This window comes from Psittacula echo, assembly GCF_963264785.1.
Source record: "Psittacula echo genome assembly, chromosome: 15".
Classification (NCBI taxonomy): Eukaryota; Metazoa; Chordata; class Aves; order Psittaciformes; family Psittacidae; genus Psittacula; species Psittacula echo.
In genome coordinates, this window is record NC_137751.1 from 3710642 (window position 1) to 3723680 (window position 13039).

The following is a 13039-nucleotide window of genomic DNA, read 5'->3' on the forward strand; positions in this document are numbered from 1 at the left end:
TAACTCAGGAGCAGGTAGGAATGTAAACTCAGTGGTTAACCACAAGTTTAAATGGAGCATGAGAGGGAGAAGAAATCTGTTACTTTTCTTGGCACAAATCGAGGCATCTCCTGACTTTTTTTGTCTTGCTGGTTTCATTCATCAGTTGTTTAATCCATCCCTTTGCTGCAAGGTGTAGATGAAGGCTGGCTGAATGACCTGCAAACCTCTGCTGGTTCTTACAATACCTAGTTGATGCAAGCTGGCCTGTCAGCTTTGTTTCCCCCCGAGCCTCCTGCTCTCTACATTAACAAGGAATTGGCAGTTCTTAGCTGTCACTTCTCCTCATGTCAACATCCTTTCCATAAACTGTTTTATGGCTTGGTACATCATCATCCAGGATGGGCACGTGCATGCTGAAGTATTTTAACTCCTAAGAGTAGGTCAAGCATTACACCTTACATTTCAGAGGCTTCATGTGTGGTGGTTTTACTGCAGTGCTGATCGAGCCATGCTGTGTTTCTCTTTTTGCACAGTTACTGTGTGAAGACTTTCACGGGTCACAGAGAATGGGTGCGCATGGTGCGGCCTAACCAGGATGGCACCTTAATTGCCAGTTGTTCCAATGACCAGACAGTGCGTGTTTGGGTGGTAGCGACGAAGGAATGCAAAGCTGAGCTCCGAGAGCACGAGCACGTGGTAGAATGCATCTCCTGGGCTCCCGAGAGCTCATACTCCACCATATCAGAAGCTACGGGATCAGAGGTAATGTTTCACTGCTGTTCAATAAGCACATGCAGGAAGATTTTTGACTATGCTCTGTATAGAACCTACTGTCTGGTATTTGGAGTAACTAAGCTTTGTTCCCAAAGTGCTTGGCAGGTATAGCAGGTGTATCAGTATCTTTTGCTGAGTATGCTTGGTGTTCTGTTAATCCCCCATCTTGGCATCATGGGATCCATGCTCTTGTGTTTTCTGACAGTGGGGCCCTACCTGTGCACTAACAAAAATGAACTTTGTAGAGATGGCTGAGAGTGAGACAACCTCCACATACGTTTAGCAAAGTAATGTGATCTGGCATAACAGTGATGGTTATAAAGATGCTCAGCAATTGAAAGTTGCGGGGAGAAGTAGTGAGTGAGGACTGCCTTGGGTGTGTTGTGCTGGAATTAAGCTTTGACTGCCGTGTCCTAGTGTACAAAGTTAATGACAGGAGAAAGCATTTTGTAGCAAAAATAAACCCCCGATTGTGTGATCACAGATACATCTTCTGGTGAGCCTCAGGAAGGGCTTACTAAAGGTCAGTAAAAACTTCCTTCTAAGGATGATAAAGTGTAGAAGAAATGAACTGGAAGTTAACTGCGATTTCTGCCTTGTCCTCTTCCTCAAAAAGGACACAAGTACCCGAGGGCAAAAGTAGGTAACACTGCAGACAGGGACTTGTCTGGTGATGGATGTTACAGATTACTTCAGTCAGATTTTACTTGCATCCTTAAAAGATCCTTACAATCTTTTATTTGGGAGTAATCAAACCTGCGTTCCTGATGCTGACTTGCTCTCTCAAGTGCTGTCCTCTGCAGTGGTGTCTCCCGTGCCCTCTGCTGGCTCTTCAGCAGGGTGCAGCGCAGCATGATGCTCAGCTGGGAGCTAGAAGGCAGTTAATGCCAGCGTCTCACTTGAACACTGCCAGTTCTGAACGCTGAGTCTTTATTTCATTCTGTGCATGATTACAGGTAGAAATAAGTTCAGAGTAGGAAATTCTCAAAAACTCTTTGTTTCTTTTTGTGACAAATGAGAACCCAGAGGTATGTCTGAGTGTCACACTCGTCTGTCCTGAGGTGTCTGTCTCCAGCTGTGTCTCCTATTGGAAGAGGATGTCTTGCAGTAGGCGAGTGTGCACTCAGTTATTTGGCTTGGTGCATCAGCAGGGGATACAACCATTTCTTTTAACAGATTGTTGAATCCCTTTTATTTCTCCTAGTAACAAAATGCCCATGACTCTCAGCTTTGGGATCGTGTGTTTGTTAGCTGTACGCTGTTGTAAAATCTGGTTTTGCTGCTAAGAAATAGCACTGGGAAGGGATCTGCTTCCTCCCTCCTCTCCCCTCTGCCTTGTATATGCCATAACTTAAACCGTGATTTCCTGTAGACTAAGAAGAGTGGCAAGCCTGGGCCTTTTCTGCTGTCTGGATCCAGAGACAAGACCATTAAGATGTGGGATATTAGCACTGGCATGTGCCTTATGACACTTGTAAGTTCATTGGCGTTTTTCTGGTCATAGCTGTGTATGTAAACCCAAATTTAATGAATGCATTATCTTATGTGTTGATGTTTTCAAGAGAAGGCAGAGTTCCTGATAGAAGACAGACACTGGGAATGCACAGTTCTAAAAGCTTCTCTGTTTCAGCTTTTGGTGCTAAGAAATGCCAAGAATCTCAAAACACGCAGCATAAACACGGGTGCTGTGGTTTGGGCATGAGGACCTTGGTTTGTCTGCAGGGTGCTGATGATCCTCTGAATTTTGTCTTGTGTTAAACACCATGTTCCCTGCATGAGCAGCATTCCCATGGGCTGGGACTGCTGCTTTGCACCCGCATCCAGGGTGCTGGGGGTGGGGAGCAGGATCCATGCGGATCACATGAGGACATCTGTTTGTTTGCCTCCAAGGACAGGAACTTCTATTGTTGGTACTGCTGATAGAGATGTAATAATAGCAGCTGAAGATAAACTTGGAGTTCCAAGAGGTTTTAGAAGGTGGAATGACATCCTTGCAGGAGCAGGGCAAGGCGCCGCTCAGTGCGCCATGGCAGGAATTGTGGAGTGCTTGGCCTTACAACACACCCCTGCTCACTGCTCTCTCCTTTTGCACCAGGTGGGCCATGATAACTGGGTACGTGGCGTTCTGTTCCATTCGGGGGGCAAGTTTATTTTGAGCTGTGCTGATGACAAGACTCTCCGTGTCTGGGACTTCAAGAACAAGCGATGCATGAAAACCCTCAATGCGCACGAACACTTTGTTACCTCTTTGGGTATGTATTGCTCTGCAGTGCCTACTGCAAAGTCCAGAGGTACAGATGTTTCTATGTCTTCACCAGCTGCAGTTGAGCCCCAGGCTAGACATTGGTGGCTGGCTCTAGTGAATTTAGTGCTATGCGTGTTTTAATCAAGGGCAGATAGGAATTTTGAGTGTGCTGGATTTTCCACTTCTGTTGCCAGGGTTGCACATTGGACGTTAACTGCCAGGGTGTTCTGGAATCCCTCACCACTGCCAGGGTAGGCATTTGGGGAGTGCTGTCTCAACTGCTTGCCCAGAGTTAAATTAAAAAGGCAGGAGAGCCACAACATATACTTTGAATTGCTGGGGAGTCCTGGTTGGTAGTACCAGGTCTTGGTGGACATTAATTCCCCCTTCCCTGACAAAGGCAAACCACCAAAGCCCTCCATTTCACCAAAGCTAGCTTTACTCTGGAGTCTTCTCTCGTTCCTTACTCTGTATTCCTCTGCAGTTTCTAGCTGCTTCATTAGAGCTAGAGTTAGGTTAGCAGTGAACCTGGGCTTGGCTGCTGAGGCTTCCCAGTCAGACTGCAGGTCTCATCAGAAGGCAGGGTCTGTGCCTGCATGCTCAAGTTGCTGAGACAGATGAGCAGGAAGGGGCAGGAAGAAGATGAAGAGCATTAAGCATGGATTGGCTGCCTCACTGTACAGAGGGCTTGGCTGAGCCCTGGGTTCTTTGATGCCTCTTGGTAAATGTCCCAGTGCTGTCAGCTGACCCAGGCCAGAACTGGTTTGTGTATGTGGAATATTTTGGGATCTCCTGAGAAACGGGGCACTCAACGTTTTTTACAGCCTAGCTCACAGCCCGTGCTGCCTGCAGCAAAGAGAAAACGTCAGGTTTCTTGGCTTCTGGTTCTTGACTATCTCTTACATAAACCCATGAAGTTCTGTCTTCTGGTAGTTTGAGGGTATATCAGTTTGAGATGTTTTGGACTTTATCTTGATTGCCATGAAAGCCCCTTTGTAAGTGAACTGGCAGCTGGTTTTCATGCTTTCCGAAATGATAGTCTGGGAGAATTTGCCTTCAGGACTGCAGACACGATGCGCTTTGAAATGTAGCCTCGGAGCTGATGTAATGGTTTTGGAAAGGCAGCGCCATTCAGCGAGGGTGGAAAACACGGGAGTTTGGGATTTGCTCTTAACGGAAGCTTTTCTTTCCTCGCAGATTTCCACAAGACGGCACCGTATGTGGTTACTGGAAGTGTAGATCAAACAGTAAAAGTGTGGGAGTGCCGTTGATTGATTCACATTGACCCCCTTTTCCTCTGGATGCACTCAGATACCATGGTTACCCATTGAGCTCTGTTTAAATAAATATTGTCCTTTCATGTAAATTATTCTGGATGTAGATTGAGCTTATTAAATGTTACACACAAAGTATTCATGCATGGTGAATCCAAATTGTATACTGTAAATTTACATACGTTGTCTAGAAGTACCATAGGTTTAAGAACATGGGCTGGCATTGGTCACATCAGACCTAAGAAGGCAGAAGTTGGATAATTGGAATAGGGCACTTAACTGAATAGTTGACAGTGTCGTTCTATGTCGGATAATTATACCTGTTTTTCTTTCTGCTGTCTGTTGGTGCCTGAATTGGTGACCTCATTTGGGAAAAGTTTTGTAGGGCTCTTTCAGAAATGTGTATCTATGTAACATCACTTAAGTGTGCTTAATAAATCTTCTCTAAGAATACTAGATAAGGCTGCAATTCAGAATCTTCTGAACCTTATATGTAATTAATGGAAATGAATTAAACTCTGGAATATTTGTCATGAAACATTTGCCAAATCAACAGAATACACTCGTTTTGGCCTCCTATCACGCAAGGGTTGGTATATTTATATGACTAACTGTAAACCTGAAAGAAGACAACAAATCTTAGTAGCAGCTGATGTGATAAATGTATTTATTTTTTATTTGGTCATTCAATGGTTAAGCTGTGCTGTTAAACTAAGTTTAAATGGGTTTTTTGTTGAATTTTTTTTAATGCTAGACGAACTTCCAGGAGGAGTTGTCCATCCCACTAGAGTTTAGTGATCCAGTTTCCCATAGAGCTGCCATGGTACAACTTGCTGTTTGCTTTCAATGTTTGTTAGAGATGTGCAATTGCTCTTACACAACAGGATCAGAATACACTTTCCTCTTACTCACTCGCAGGAGGTTGGGGTATACAGAGGCTTCTTGTTTCTTTAGTGCCTCCTTGGAAACCCTTTTGAAACTGAGGTTATACTTACCTTGACAATGTGGCTTGAACAAAAATGTGCTGTGGTTTGCATATTGAGAAATACCTGGGGATACAGTATTTAAATGCTTTAGAGAAAGCACTGACTACCCTGAGAACCAGATTGTAATGGCAGATACAGATTGATACAGGCCTCAAAGAAAAACAAAACACCATCAACAAAACAGAGTCCATCTGTGGGAACGGTGCTATCAAGTAATCGTTTAAGACCAAACCCAAATCCTATCAGCAAAACCACCTTGGTTTTTGTTATTGGTGGTGTTTGGTGCCTACAACTTCTAATTTGCAAATCCCTAAAGTTACCTATTTTGACCTGACATGAATTAAAGTATTATAAATATTTTAATCAGCATTTCTGTGGTGGATTCCATTACAGATAACCAAGAATGCCCATACTCACCAAACTAACCAGCTCTTCTTAGGAATCCACTTAAAACTGGCAGTAAATGAAGTACCAGTCTGCTGTTTTAACAGGTGAATTTGTGCTTTGTTTTATTCCTTTTGTTTAATACATGGCTTTTAAAACTGTCCCTTTTAACCGAGAGCCTCTGCCCTGTGGCTGAGGGTGTTCACACCGGACCCGTGGCGCTCCTTCCCTCCTGCCACCAGGCATGGATCCGATCCCATCCTGCGGGGCAGAGGGACAGCAGCGCTGAGTCCTGGTGCAGACTCACTTGGGAAGGGGTGGAGGAAACTGAGTCTGATGGGAGGCTTTGGGAGCCTGGTTAAGATTGAGGCTGATCTCAAGTCCAGTGGGTTCTGTCACTTTCTGTGTGTGTTTCTCCAGTTGAGCATGCACAAATGAAGTGGTTTTTGTTCAGTAGCTGCTTGGACTGGAAACATTTGCTGCTTCTTGTCCTACTCCAGAATTCCAGATACACAGCTTAAAATTTCTCAGTGCATCTGCAGCTGTCAAGTCATACATCTGTTTAATTCCTGATAGGACCTATCAGCTTTATTTAAGTATAGAGTCAACCAGGCTCATGTACGTAAGTCATAAACATGACTGAGAAATTAAAGGTACCTATTAAGTGGAAGTTGTCTACTGCATTTTTTCCCTTTAGCATCCCAGTAGTTCCAAGGAAAAACGAGTAAGTGAAGTCATGTAAGCAGCATTCAATTGCTTGTGTGAAACACTGCTGAGTACTTCTGTTTGTCACCCTCTCCTTTGGTAAGCAGTGAATAATCTCAGGGACGAGATCACCAGGTAAAGCCCTGCTAGAGGAATAGCGGGAGCTGCGCACAGGAGCGGGCTGGTGAGGGGCTCCTCAGCGTGCCCGGGTGCTGCGCTGTGCTGAGCTTCCCACTGTCCATGTTGCTGTCAGCTCACCCTGTGCCTTTCCTGTGGTGAAGAGGTTACTGGTTTGGATTAGAGTTTGTGAGAGGCTGTAAGAGGTTCACTGCTGCTTTGTCACTTTCCCGACTAAAATTGGCTTACAAATACCTACCTAGAGGCTGTGTTACCGGATAACGCGGACTTTTTGGCTTAAACCCAGACAGACATTCCAGTGCCACACGAACAGAGCCTGCCCAGGAAGTCTTAGGTGCACTCTGAAAAGTGCAGCGGCGATGGTGGTTCAGGCGCAGTCTGGCAGTTGGTGTTTTCCAGCATCTTGCACTTTAGGAGATCTCAAACGAACCGTCCTGCTTTTGTGTGTGGTGTGACCAATGATGGGCCCGGGCACTAACGAAAAAGAGAAAACCCTAGTTGCTAGCGAGTTGTGCAGGGGCTGTGGAGCACTGTAGTGGTTTGGAAGCTTTGCCTATAGACTCACGGAGCCCAGCCTGCTGACCCTGTCGTACCCCGCTTCTCCTGTCTGCCTCCTCCTGTTTTATGTGAACTGCCTGATGATACCACTCTTAAACAGCTTCGGGCTTGCGCGGAAGCTGTTTAAAAGGAAAAGCTTATACTTTGTTTTTGTAGACGGTGGTGGCTTGATAATCCTTTTAATGGTTTAATATTAAACACTGAGCTGAGTGAAGGAGAAACGCACTCGGGATGAGTTCTTTGCTGTCCAGCTGTACATACGGTTCAGTGTGTTTAAAGTCAAAACCCAGAGTCTTTTAGCAAGAGTATGTGCATAAAGTGGTAGGGCTGAACGTGTCGGGAGCGGGGAGGGTTGAGTTGGATTTACAAGTCACAACTGGATTTAAACGGGCCTTTTTCTCTTTCCACTGTCCTGTAAGTAGCTGCTCTCTTGTCCTGCCTGTCCCCCGGGCTTCCCCAGCTCATTCTGCAGATGAGTTAGCAAATTCACGTTGTAGGAGTCCATCCTGACGCTGACACGAAGGCGAACGTTGGCTTTTCTCATGAGAACGATGTTTAGAGGTTGCAGTTGGAGCAAACAGCTCCCAGACCGTCGGAGTTAACTGAAGCTATTGCCACAAGTGAAACAAAACAAATCAGTAAGGAATGTATATAATACTGCTCTGTGTTTTACAGTAAGATTTGTTGCTCTCAGACTGTGTAAAACAAAATTTATTCATGTTTTCTGCATATTAAAAAAATCTTATTGTACCAATTGGTAAACTATTAAATGCATATAAACCGAGATGTGGGTTTGTTTCCTTGGGGGCTAGAATTAAACCTATTTTGAAAAAAGCTACTGCTGTTTCACCCTTCAGATTTTGCTCCACTCTGGCTCCTTCTTTCATCTCCTTTCCTGTTTGTAGGGCTGGTCGTGGTTGGAGCATCGCTTTTGGTGGTTACTGTGCTGGAGGGAGATGTGAACACGCTCCGTGTGCAGCTTTGGAGCGGGGCCTGCACAGGTAGAGTTGTTGAGTGAAGGCTGGTGTTTGAGCGTGGTGGATTCGGGCTTTGGGCAGTGATCCCTGCGGCACAGCAGCTCCCTGTGTGCTGGGGATGGACCGGCTCTGTGAGCGTCCATGGAGGGGCCACTCCAGCCCTGGTCTCTGCCTAGGGCCCCGTTTGCCTGTGTCTGGTTTGGTTTGGGGTTTTGTAGTGGTCATTTTCCCCTTTAACTTGACCCTTCCCTTCCAGCAGACCTCATAGGAGCAATCTTCCACTGTTCCCTCACCCGGTGCCGCTGGTGCTGCCGTTGTGCTCTGTGAGGAGTGCTCAGAGTGACTCGGACTGGGGGCAGTGGCCTCAGCTCTGCGGGACGTGGCTGTGGTGCTGGATGGTGCTGGAGGTTCTGTTCTGCATTGCTTGAGGTGCTCTGTGGTTTGTTGTGTCCTGCCTGCGGTGCGGCTGGTACCGGGGCAGCAGCTGCAGTGGAGATGGGCGTCCTCAGTGATGGGAGAGCAAGGACGTGACCTGTCTGTCACAGGGACAGTGGAGCAGAGCTCCAGCTGTGGGAGCATCCCCAAGGTGCTGGAGGTGGTGGGGGGAGCTGCAGGGTTGTGAGGAAGCCTTTGATGGGTTTGCAAACCTTGTCAGCTTATGACAGAGGAGAGAAAAGGGAGGGACTTGACTGGTGCTCGGAGCAGTTGGTGACTGAGAGCTTTCTGTGCTCCTGTGTCCTGAGGCTGGCTCCAGCTCTGATGCAGCACTGATGGGCCGGGAAATGCTTTTCAGCAGCCAGGGCTGGATGTGGAAGGGACGGACGTGTGCTGGAGTTTGGTTGAGCAGGTGTCTCCCACCAGTACAGGCACTAAATGCAGGGAAGGTTTAACTGGTGGCATCTACAACGCTGTAGCACTCAAGGGATGTGGCAGGTCCCATGACATCGAGTGTCTGGGACAGGCAGGAGGACAAATGCGGTGTTTCCAAGTGCCTCCTGCAGGGCTGCTGATGGGTTTAATCTGAGCCGGATGGGAAGAGGCTCCTCTGGAGCAGCTCTGGTGGGGGGGGTGGGTGCTGTGGTTGTGACTCTGGTGCTGGGTTTGTTACTGATCTCTTGGAGCTGATTCCTTTGGCCACAGGAGCCCTGTGTTAGAGGGGGCACAGAGCAGGGGCTGTGGTACCCAGGGGGGCAGCAGAACAGCCCAGAGCGGGGGGGGACACACCATGGGTGCACACGTGTGCAGGCACAGGTCTACAGTAACTGGAGCCTTTACCTGTTGTCTGTGGGCTCCTGCTCAGCAGCAGTGGGGTGATTGGTATCCAACCTGTTGCACCAAACTGTAAAGAAACCAGAAGGACCTGGAATAGTTTAAAAAGCCTTTAATGGATTGAAAGACACCGGTAAAGGAAAATCTCATTGGAAGGATGCACTGCAGTCATTGATTTGATTGCGTTCAGGAAATTCAGAGCTTTTCTTACTCAGAGCAAGTTCTTTTGCAGTAACGACTCCTCCTCTTTGTCCCCTCCAACAGCTCCCTCCTTCCCCCCCATTACAGGTACCTGTATGGGGGTACAGGGACCCAGGGTGTTCTCCAGGGGGGCAATGGGAGAAGCAACATGATTTGGGGATGATCCATGCTGGACACCACAGGAGAGGCTGGAGGCAGAGGGGGACAGGGCCTGGCACCCACAAGTTGTTCTGTAGGGTGGAAGGGTGGGGGGAGCCCATTCAGCTGTGACCTGCAGCGGTCACCTCGTACCTGCTGCATGGCCGGGACCTCGCGCTGGTCCCCAACAGCCCTGCGGACACGAGGGTGGGTGAGTGGCATCGGCCACTGCAGTGACCTCCACTGCCAGCAATGGAAGTGCCTGGCCCCAGCGTGCAGAGGAGCCAGGTACAAACTGCGGGAACCGGAGCTTTTACTTCACTCCCTCCCCAGAACCAGCCAATTCCAGGCTGTGGGAAACACGCTCCCACTGCAGCTCCATGTGCCCATCACGCTGGAGTCCCTCAGCTCCATGTCACAGAGACAGTCTCTGTCTCTGACCCCCCCCCTAGCTTCCAACAGGGCTGCGAGTTCCCACTACCCCCCTTCAGCTCAGCCCCCCCGGGTGCCATCACCTCCCAGGCACTGGGGTTTCCATCACTGGAAGTTTGTGCGCTTTATTTAACATCAAGCCCTCTCTCTTTGGATACAGAATCCCAAGTTACTTGGCTGCAAGCAGCGCAGAGGTGGAACAGTGAGTATCTCATATATATATATAGATAGATAGATAGATCTATAGATATAATCTCTGTCTATATCTTTACCTTGAAAATTAGAATGTGAATGTTACAAAACCCACTGAATTGCCAAACTGCCAACCAAAAGTAGAAAACAAGAATGGTTAAAGGAATCCCATGGCTATATCCTGATGTAGAAAACACTGTACATCCCCTCCCACCGGCGGTACCCAGCCCTAGGACTATGGCTGCTTGGTTTTCCTTATAGCACAGACTGGGGCAGTGTTGGGGGGGCAAACAAACCTCCTGGCCTGGGGCTGGTTTTATACTGGTTTAGCAAAGCAGTGTCCGTAGTCAACATAAAAATGACCTGAGAAATGGTACATACCTCCAGACAGTTCATTGGAATTCATATGTACAAAGTAGAAAGAAGTGATGCTCTGTGCACACACACGACACAGACCGGGGCTCGGCGCCCGCGGCAGCCACAAGCTCAGCCAGACACATTACATTTCTCAGATTAGTTCTTTGCATTGTGTATTAATTGTACCAGTGCAATAACATTGTCAAAAAGGAGGAGCTGCTCCGCGGCGGCCCAGGGCCTGGCGCAGCCTCAGAAAAGGGTGGTTTAAACTTGTTTTAAAGCGAGGTACACATTAAGCAGAGCTCTGTGTTAGGGGGATGGCAGCGGGAGGCATGCGCGGCTCAGCCTCCTTCTCCTCCACGGCTTTGTCCTCGGGGTCCAGCTGCTCGCTGCCTTTTATGCTTTCCTGGAGCTGCTGGCGCCGCTGCACCTCGGCTTTAAGGTTCTCCAAGTCTTTTTGGCTGAGGGGAAAGCAGGAAAGGTGGCAAACGTTACTGCTAGGGATGGGGTGAACACAGGGACTGCTCCAGCCCCAGCCCAGGGCTCGTGGCTCAGCAGCACCCGCGCACGGTGCTTGGTCTGTCCTGTGCTTCTGAACCAGAGGCACCGGGATGTGAACCTTCGGTGGCCACCCAGGGCAGAGGCCTGGAGGTTTGTCTTGTCTGGGTGCAGACACTGCTCTGGTCAGTGGTTACCGTCAGTGATTATCTATAGCCATGGACTGTGGTCTCAACTCTGCTTTGTCCACCCCCTCCCCAACCAAGTGTTCAACTAAGAGATAATTTATCATAAAATGAAGCACTCTTCATTTTATTATCAAAGGAATATAAAAAGTCCCAAAGGTGCCGCTGATGACACAGGGCTGCTGTTGGGATCTCAGCTGATGCTCTTCGCAAACAAACCCGGTAGAGCTGGGGCAGGAACGCCTCTGAGCTGCACCTACAGCACCCCCTGCCAAGCAGCCTTGGCTGTGCCTCACAGTGACTCTTAATGCAGAGGGAAGTGCTGGGTTGATGCTAACTCAGGAACACAGGTAAGACAAAGCCTTGATTCCTAAAGGTCAGCACCCAGAGGAACTGCCCTACCTTAGTGGAATGAAGAGAATCCCGTTGATAATGTTGAGCTGCTCCAGGACACTGGCCATGCTGGGAGCTGTGAACTGCGGCACGAGAGAAAACCCTGTTAGAAGCCAAAACCCAGACAGAAGAACTCAAGAGTTCCTGAGCAAACCCAGGCCCCATTTACCAACAGCTTAGAAACCCTTGGGGCTCATAGGATATCCCTATGTGAGCAGCATGGGCTGGCCCAAGGGGGCTGCTCCATGTGCAGTGAGATGAGGCAGGCTCCCCACCCCACATCCCATCTATCCTATCCCATCCCATCCTATCCCATCCCACCACACCGCCCTTGGAAGCAGATCAAAGCGCCGGCGGAAGATGACAGCATTCTTTCAGATGAGGAAACCTAAGTCCTTGTGGATTGAGCAACCTGCGCCTGCAGCCGGTGCGTCAGCATGGGGCAGGTCTGGGTGCTCTGGGCTCCCACAGCATGAGCTGAGCTCCCTGGGTGCTCTGCAGCACAGCAGCTGCACCCACACACCTCAGCTGGAGCAAGAGCCAGACCCACAGAGGGGACAAATGCTGAGTCCGTACCGGTGATGCTGCGCTACGTCTGCCTGAGCATCTACAGCAACCTCCTGCCCGTGACTGGTCTGGCCCAGCCACTGCCCCCCGCACACAAACACTTGCACATCCTTCAGGAGCAGCTAAACCTAAATCTGTCATCAGCAAAGTGCTCTCGAGCGCTGTTCCTGCGCAGAGGTTACCTTAAGAGGCATGATGTTGGCATTGGAGCCGTTCTTGTAGATCTCATTCATTGTGCGTTGCAGAGCGACTGCTTGCTGAGTCAGGTATTTCAAGTACTCGGAGCTCTCTTTGGTCTTTTCATGGTGTTCTCCAAGCTGCGTGGCAAAGGGAAGAAGGCTCAATACAAATCCAGGCAGGCTCCAAACCAGGTTGCGCTCCCGGCTCTGCTCCCTCCATGTCCCCATCCCTAGAGGGATGGTTCCCTGGCTCGGAGCTGTTCCCAGCTGCGGCACTGGGGTGCAGAGGGGCTGCCAAGGGCAGGACACAGCGGCCCACGTGCTCCTACCTGGTTCTTGTAGATGGTGTAACCTTCCTTCTCGTGCTGCAGGGCAGACCGGAACTCGGCCTTGCTCTCGTACACTCGGGCTACCAAGTGGTGGCTGAGGGAAGGAAAAGGGTTCAGAAGCGCCTTTGTGAAGAGGAGACAACCCTGCACCGCAGCGAGCGTGACCTGCACCCAGCGGGGTTTAGGTCTTAACACCGGTGTGAAAAGAGGCAGACTCTGGGCTCCGAACACAGCACCCTGGGAGCTGTGTCTGTTGGGATTAGAGACTGAACTGCT

General features: G+C 49.0%; 2 protein-coding genes across 3 annotated transcripts in view; one reads left to right on the top strand and one right to left on the bottom strand.

The window, feature by feature from the left end:
- The window catches only part of PAFAH1B1 (platelet activating factor acetylhydrolase 1b regulatory subunit 1), a 33620-nt gene extending 24538 nt beyond the window's left edge, over window positions 1-9082 (top strand). The window contains exons 8-11 of the mRNA XM_080629845.1: window positions 516-744; window positions 2129-2230; window positions 2852-3008; window positions 4199-9082. Of these exons, the coding sequence (XP_080485971.1) occupies window positions 516-744; window positions 2129-2230; window positions 2852-3008; window positions 4199-4272 (562 nt within the window). The 3' untranslated portion in view covers window positions 4273-9082. The remainder of the gene's footprint in view (window positions 1-515; window positions 745-2128; window positions 2231-2851; window positions 3009-4198) is intronic.
- A 307-nt stretch (window positions 9083-9389) lies between these two features.
- Window positions 9390-13039, bottom strand: part of CLUH (clustered mitochondria homolog) — a 33165-nt gene continuing 29515 nt past the window's right edge. For both annotated transcript variants that reach the window (XM_080629844.1, XM_080629843.1), the window contains 4 exons: window positions 12764-12857; window positions 12438-12572; window positions 11698-11771; window positions 9390-11073 (listed from right to left, as the gene is read on the bottom strand). In XM_080629844.1, coding sequence (XP_080485970.1) covers window positions 10905-11073; window positions 11698-11771; window positions 12438-12572; window positions 12764-12857 — 472 coding nt within the window. In that variant the 3' untranslated portion in view covers window positions 9390-10904. The remainder of the gene's footprint in view (window positions 11074-11697; window positions 11772-12437; window positions 12573-12763; window positions 12858-13039) is intronic.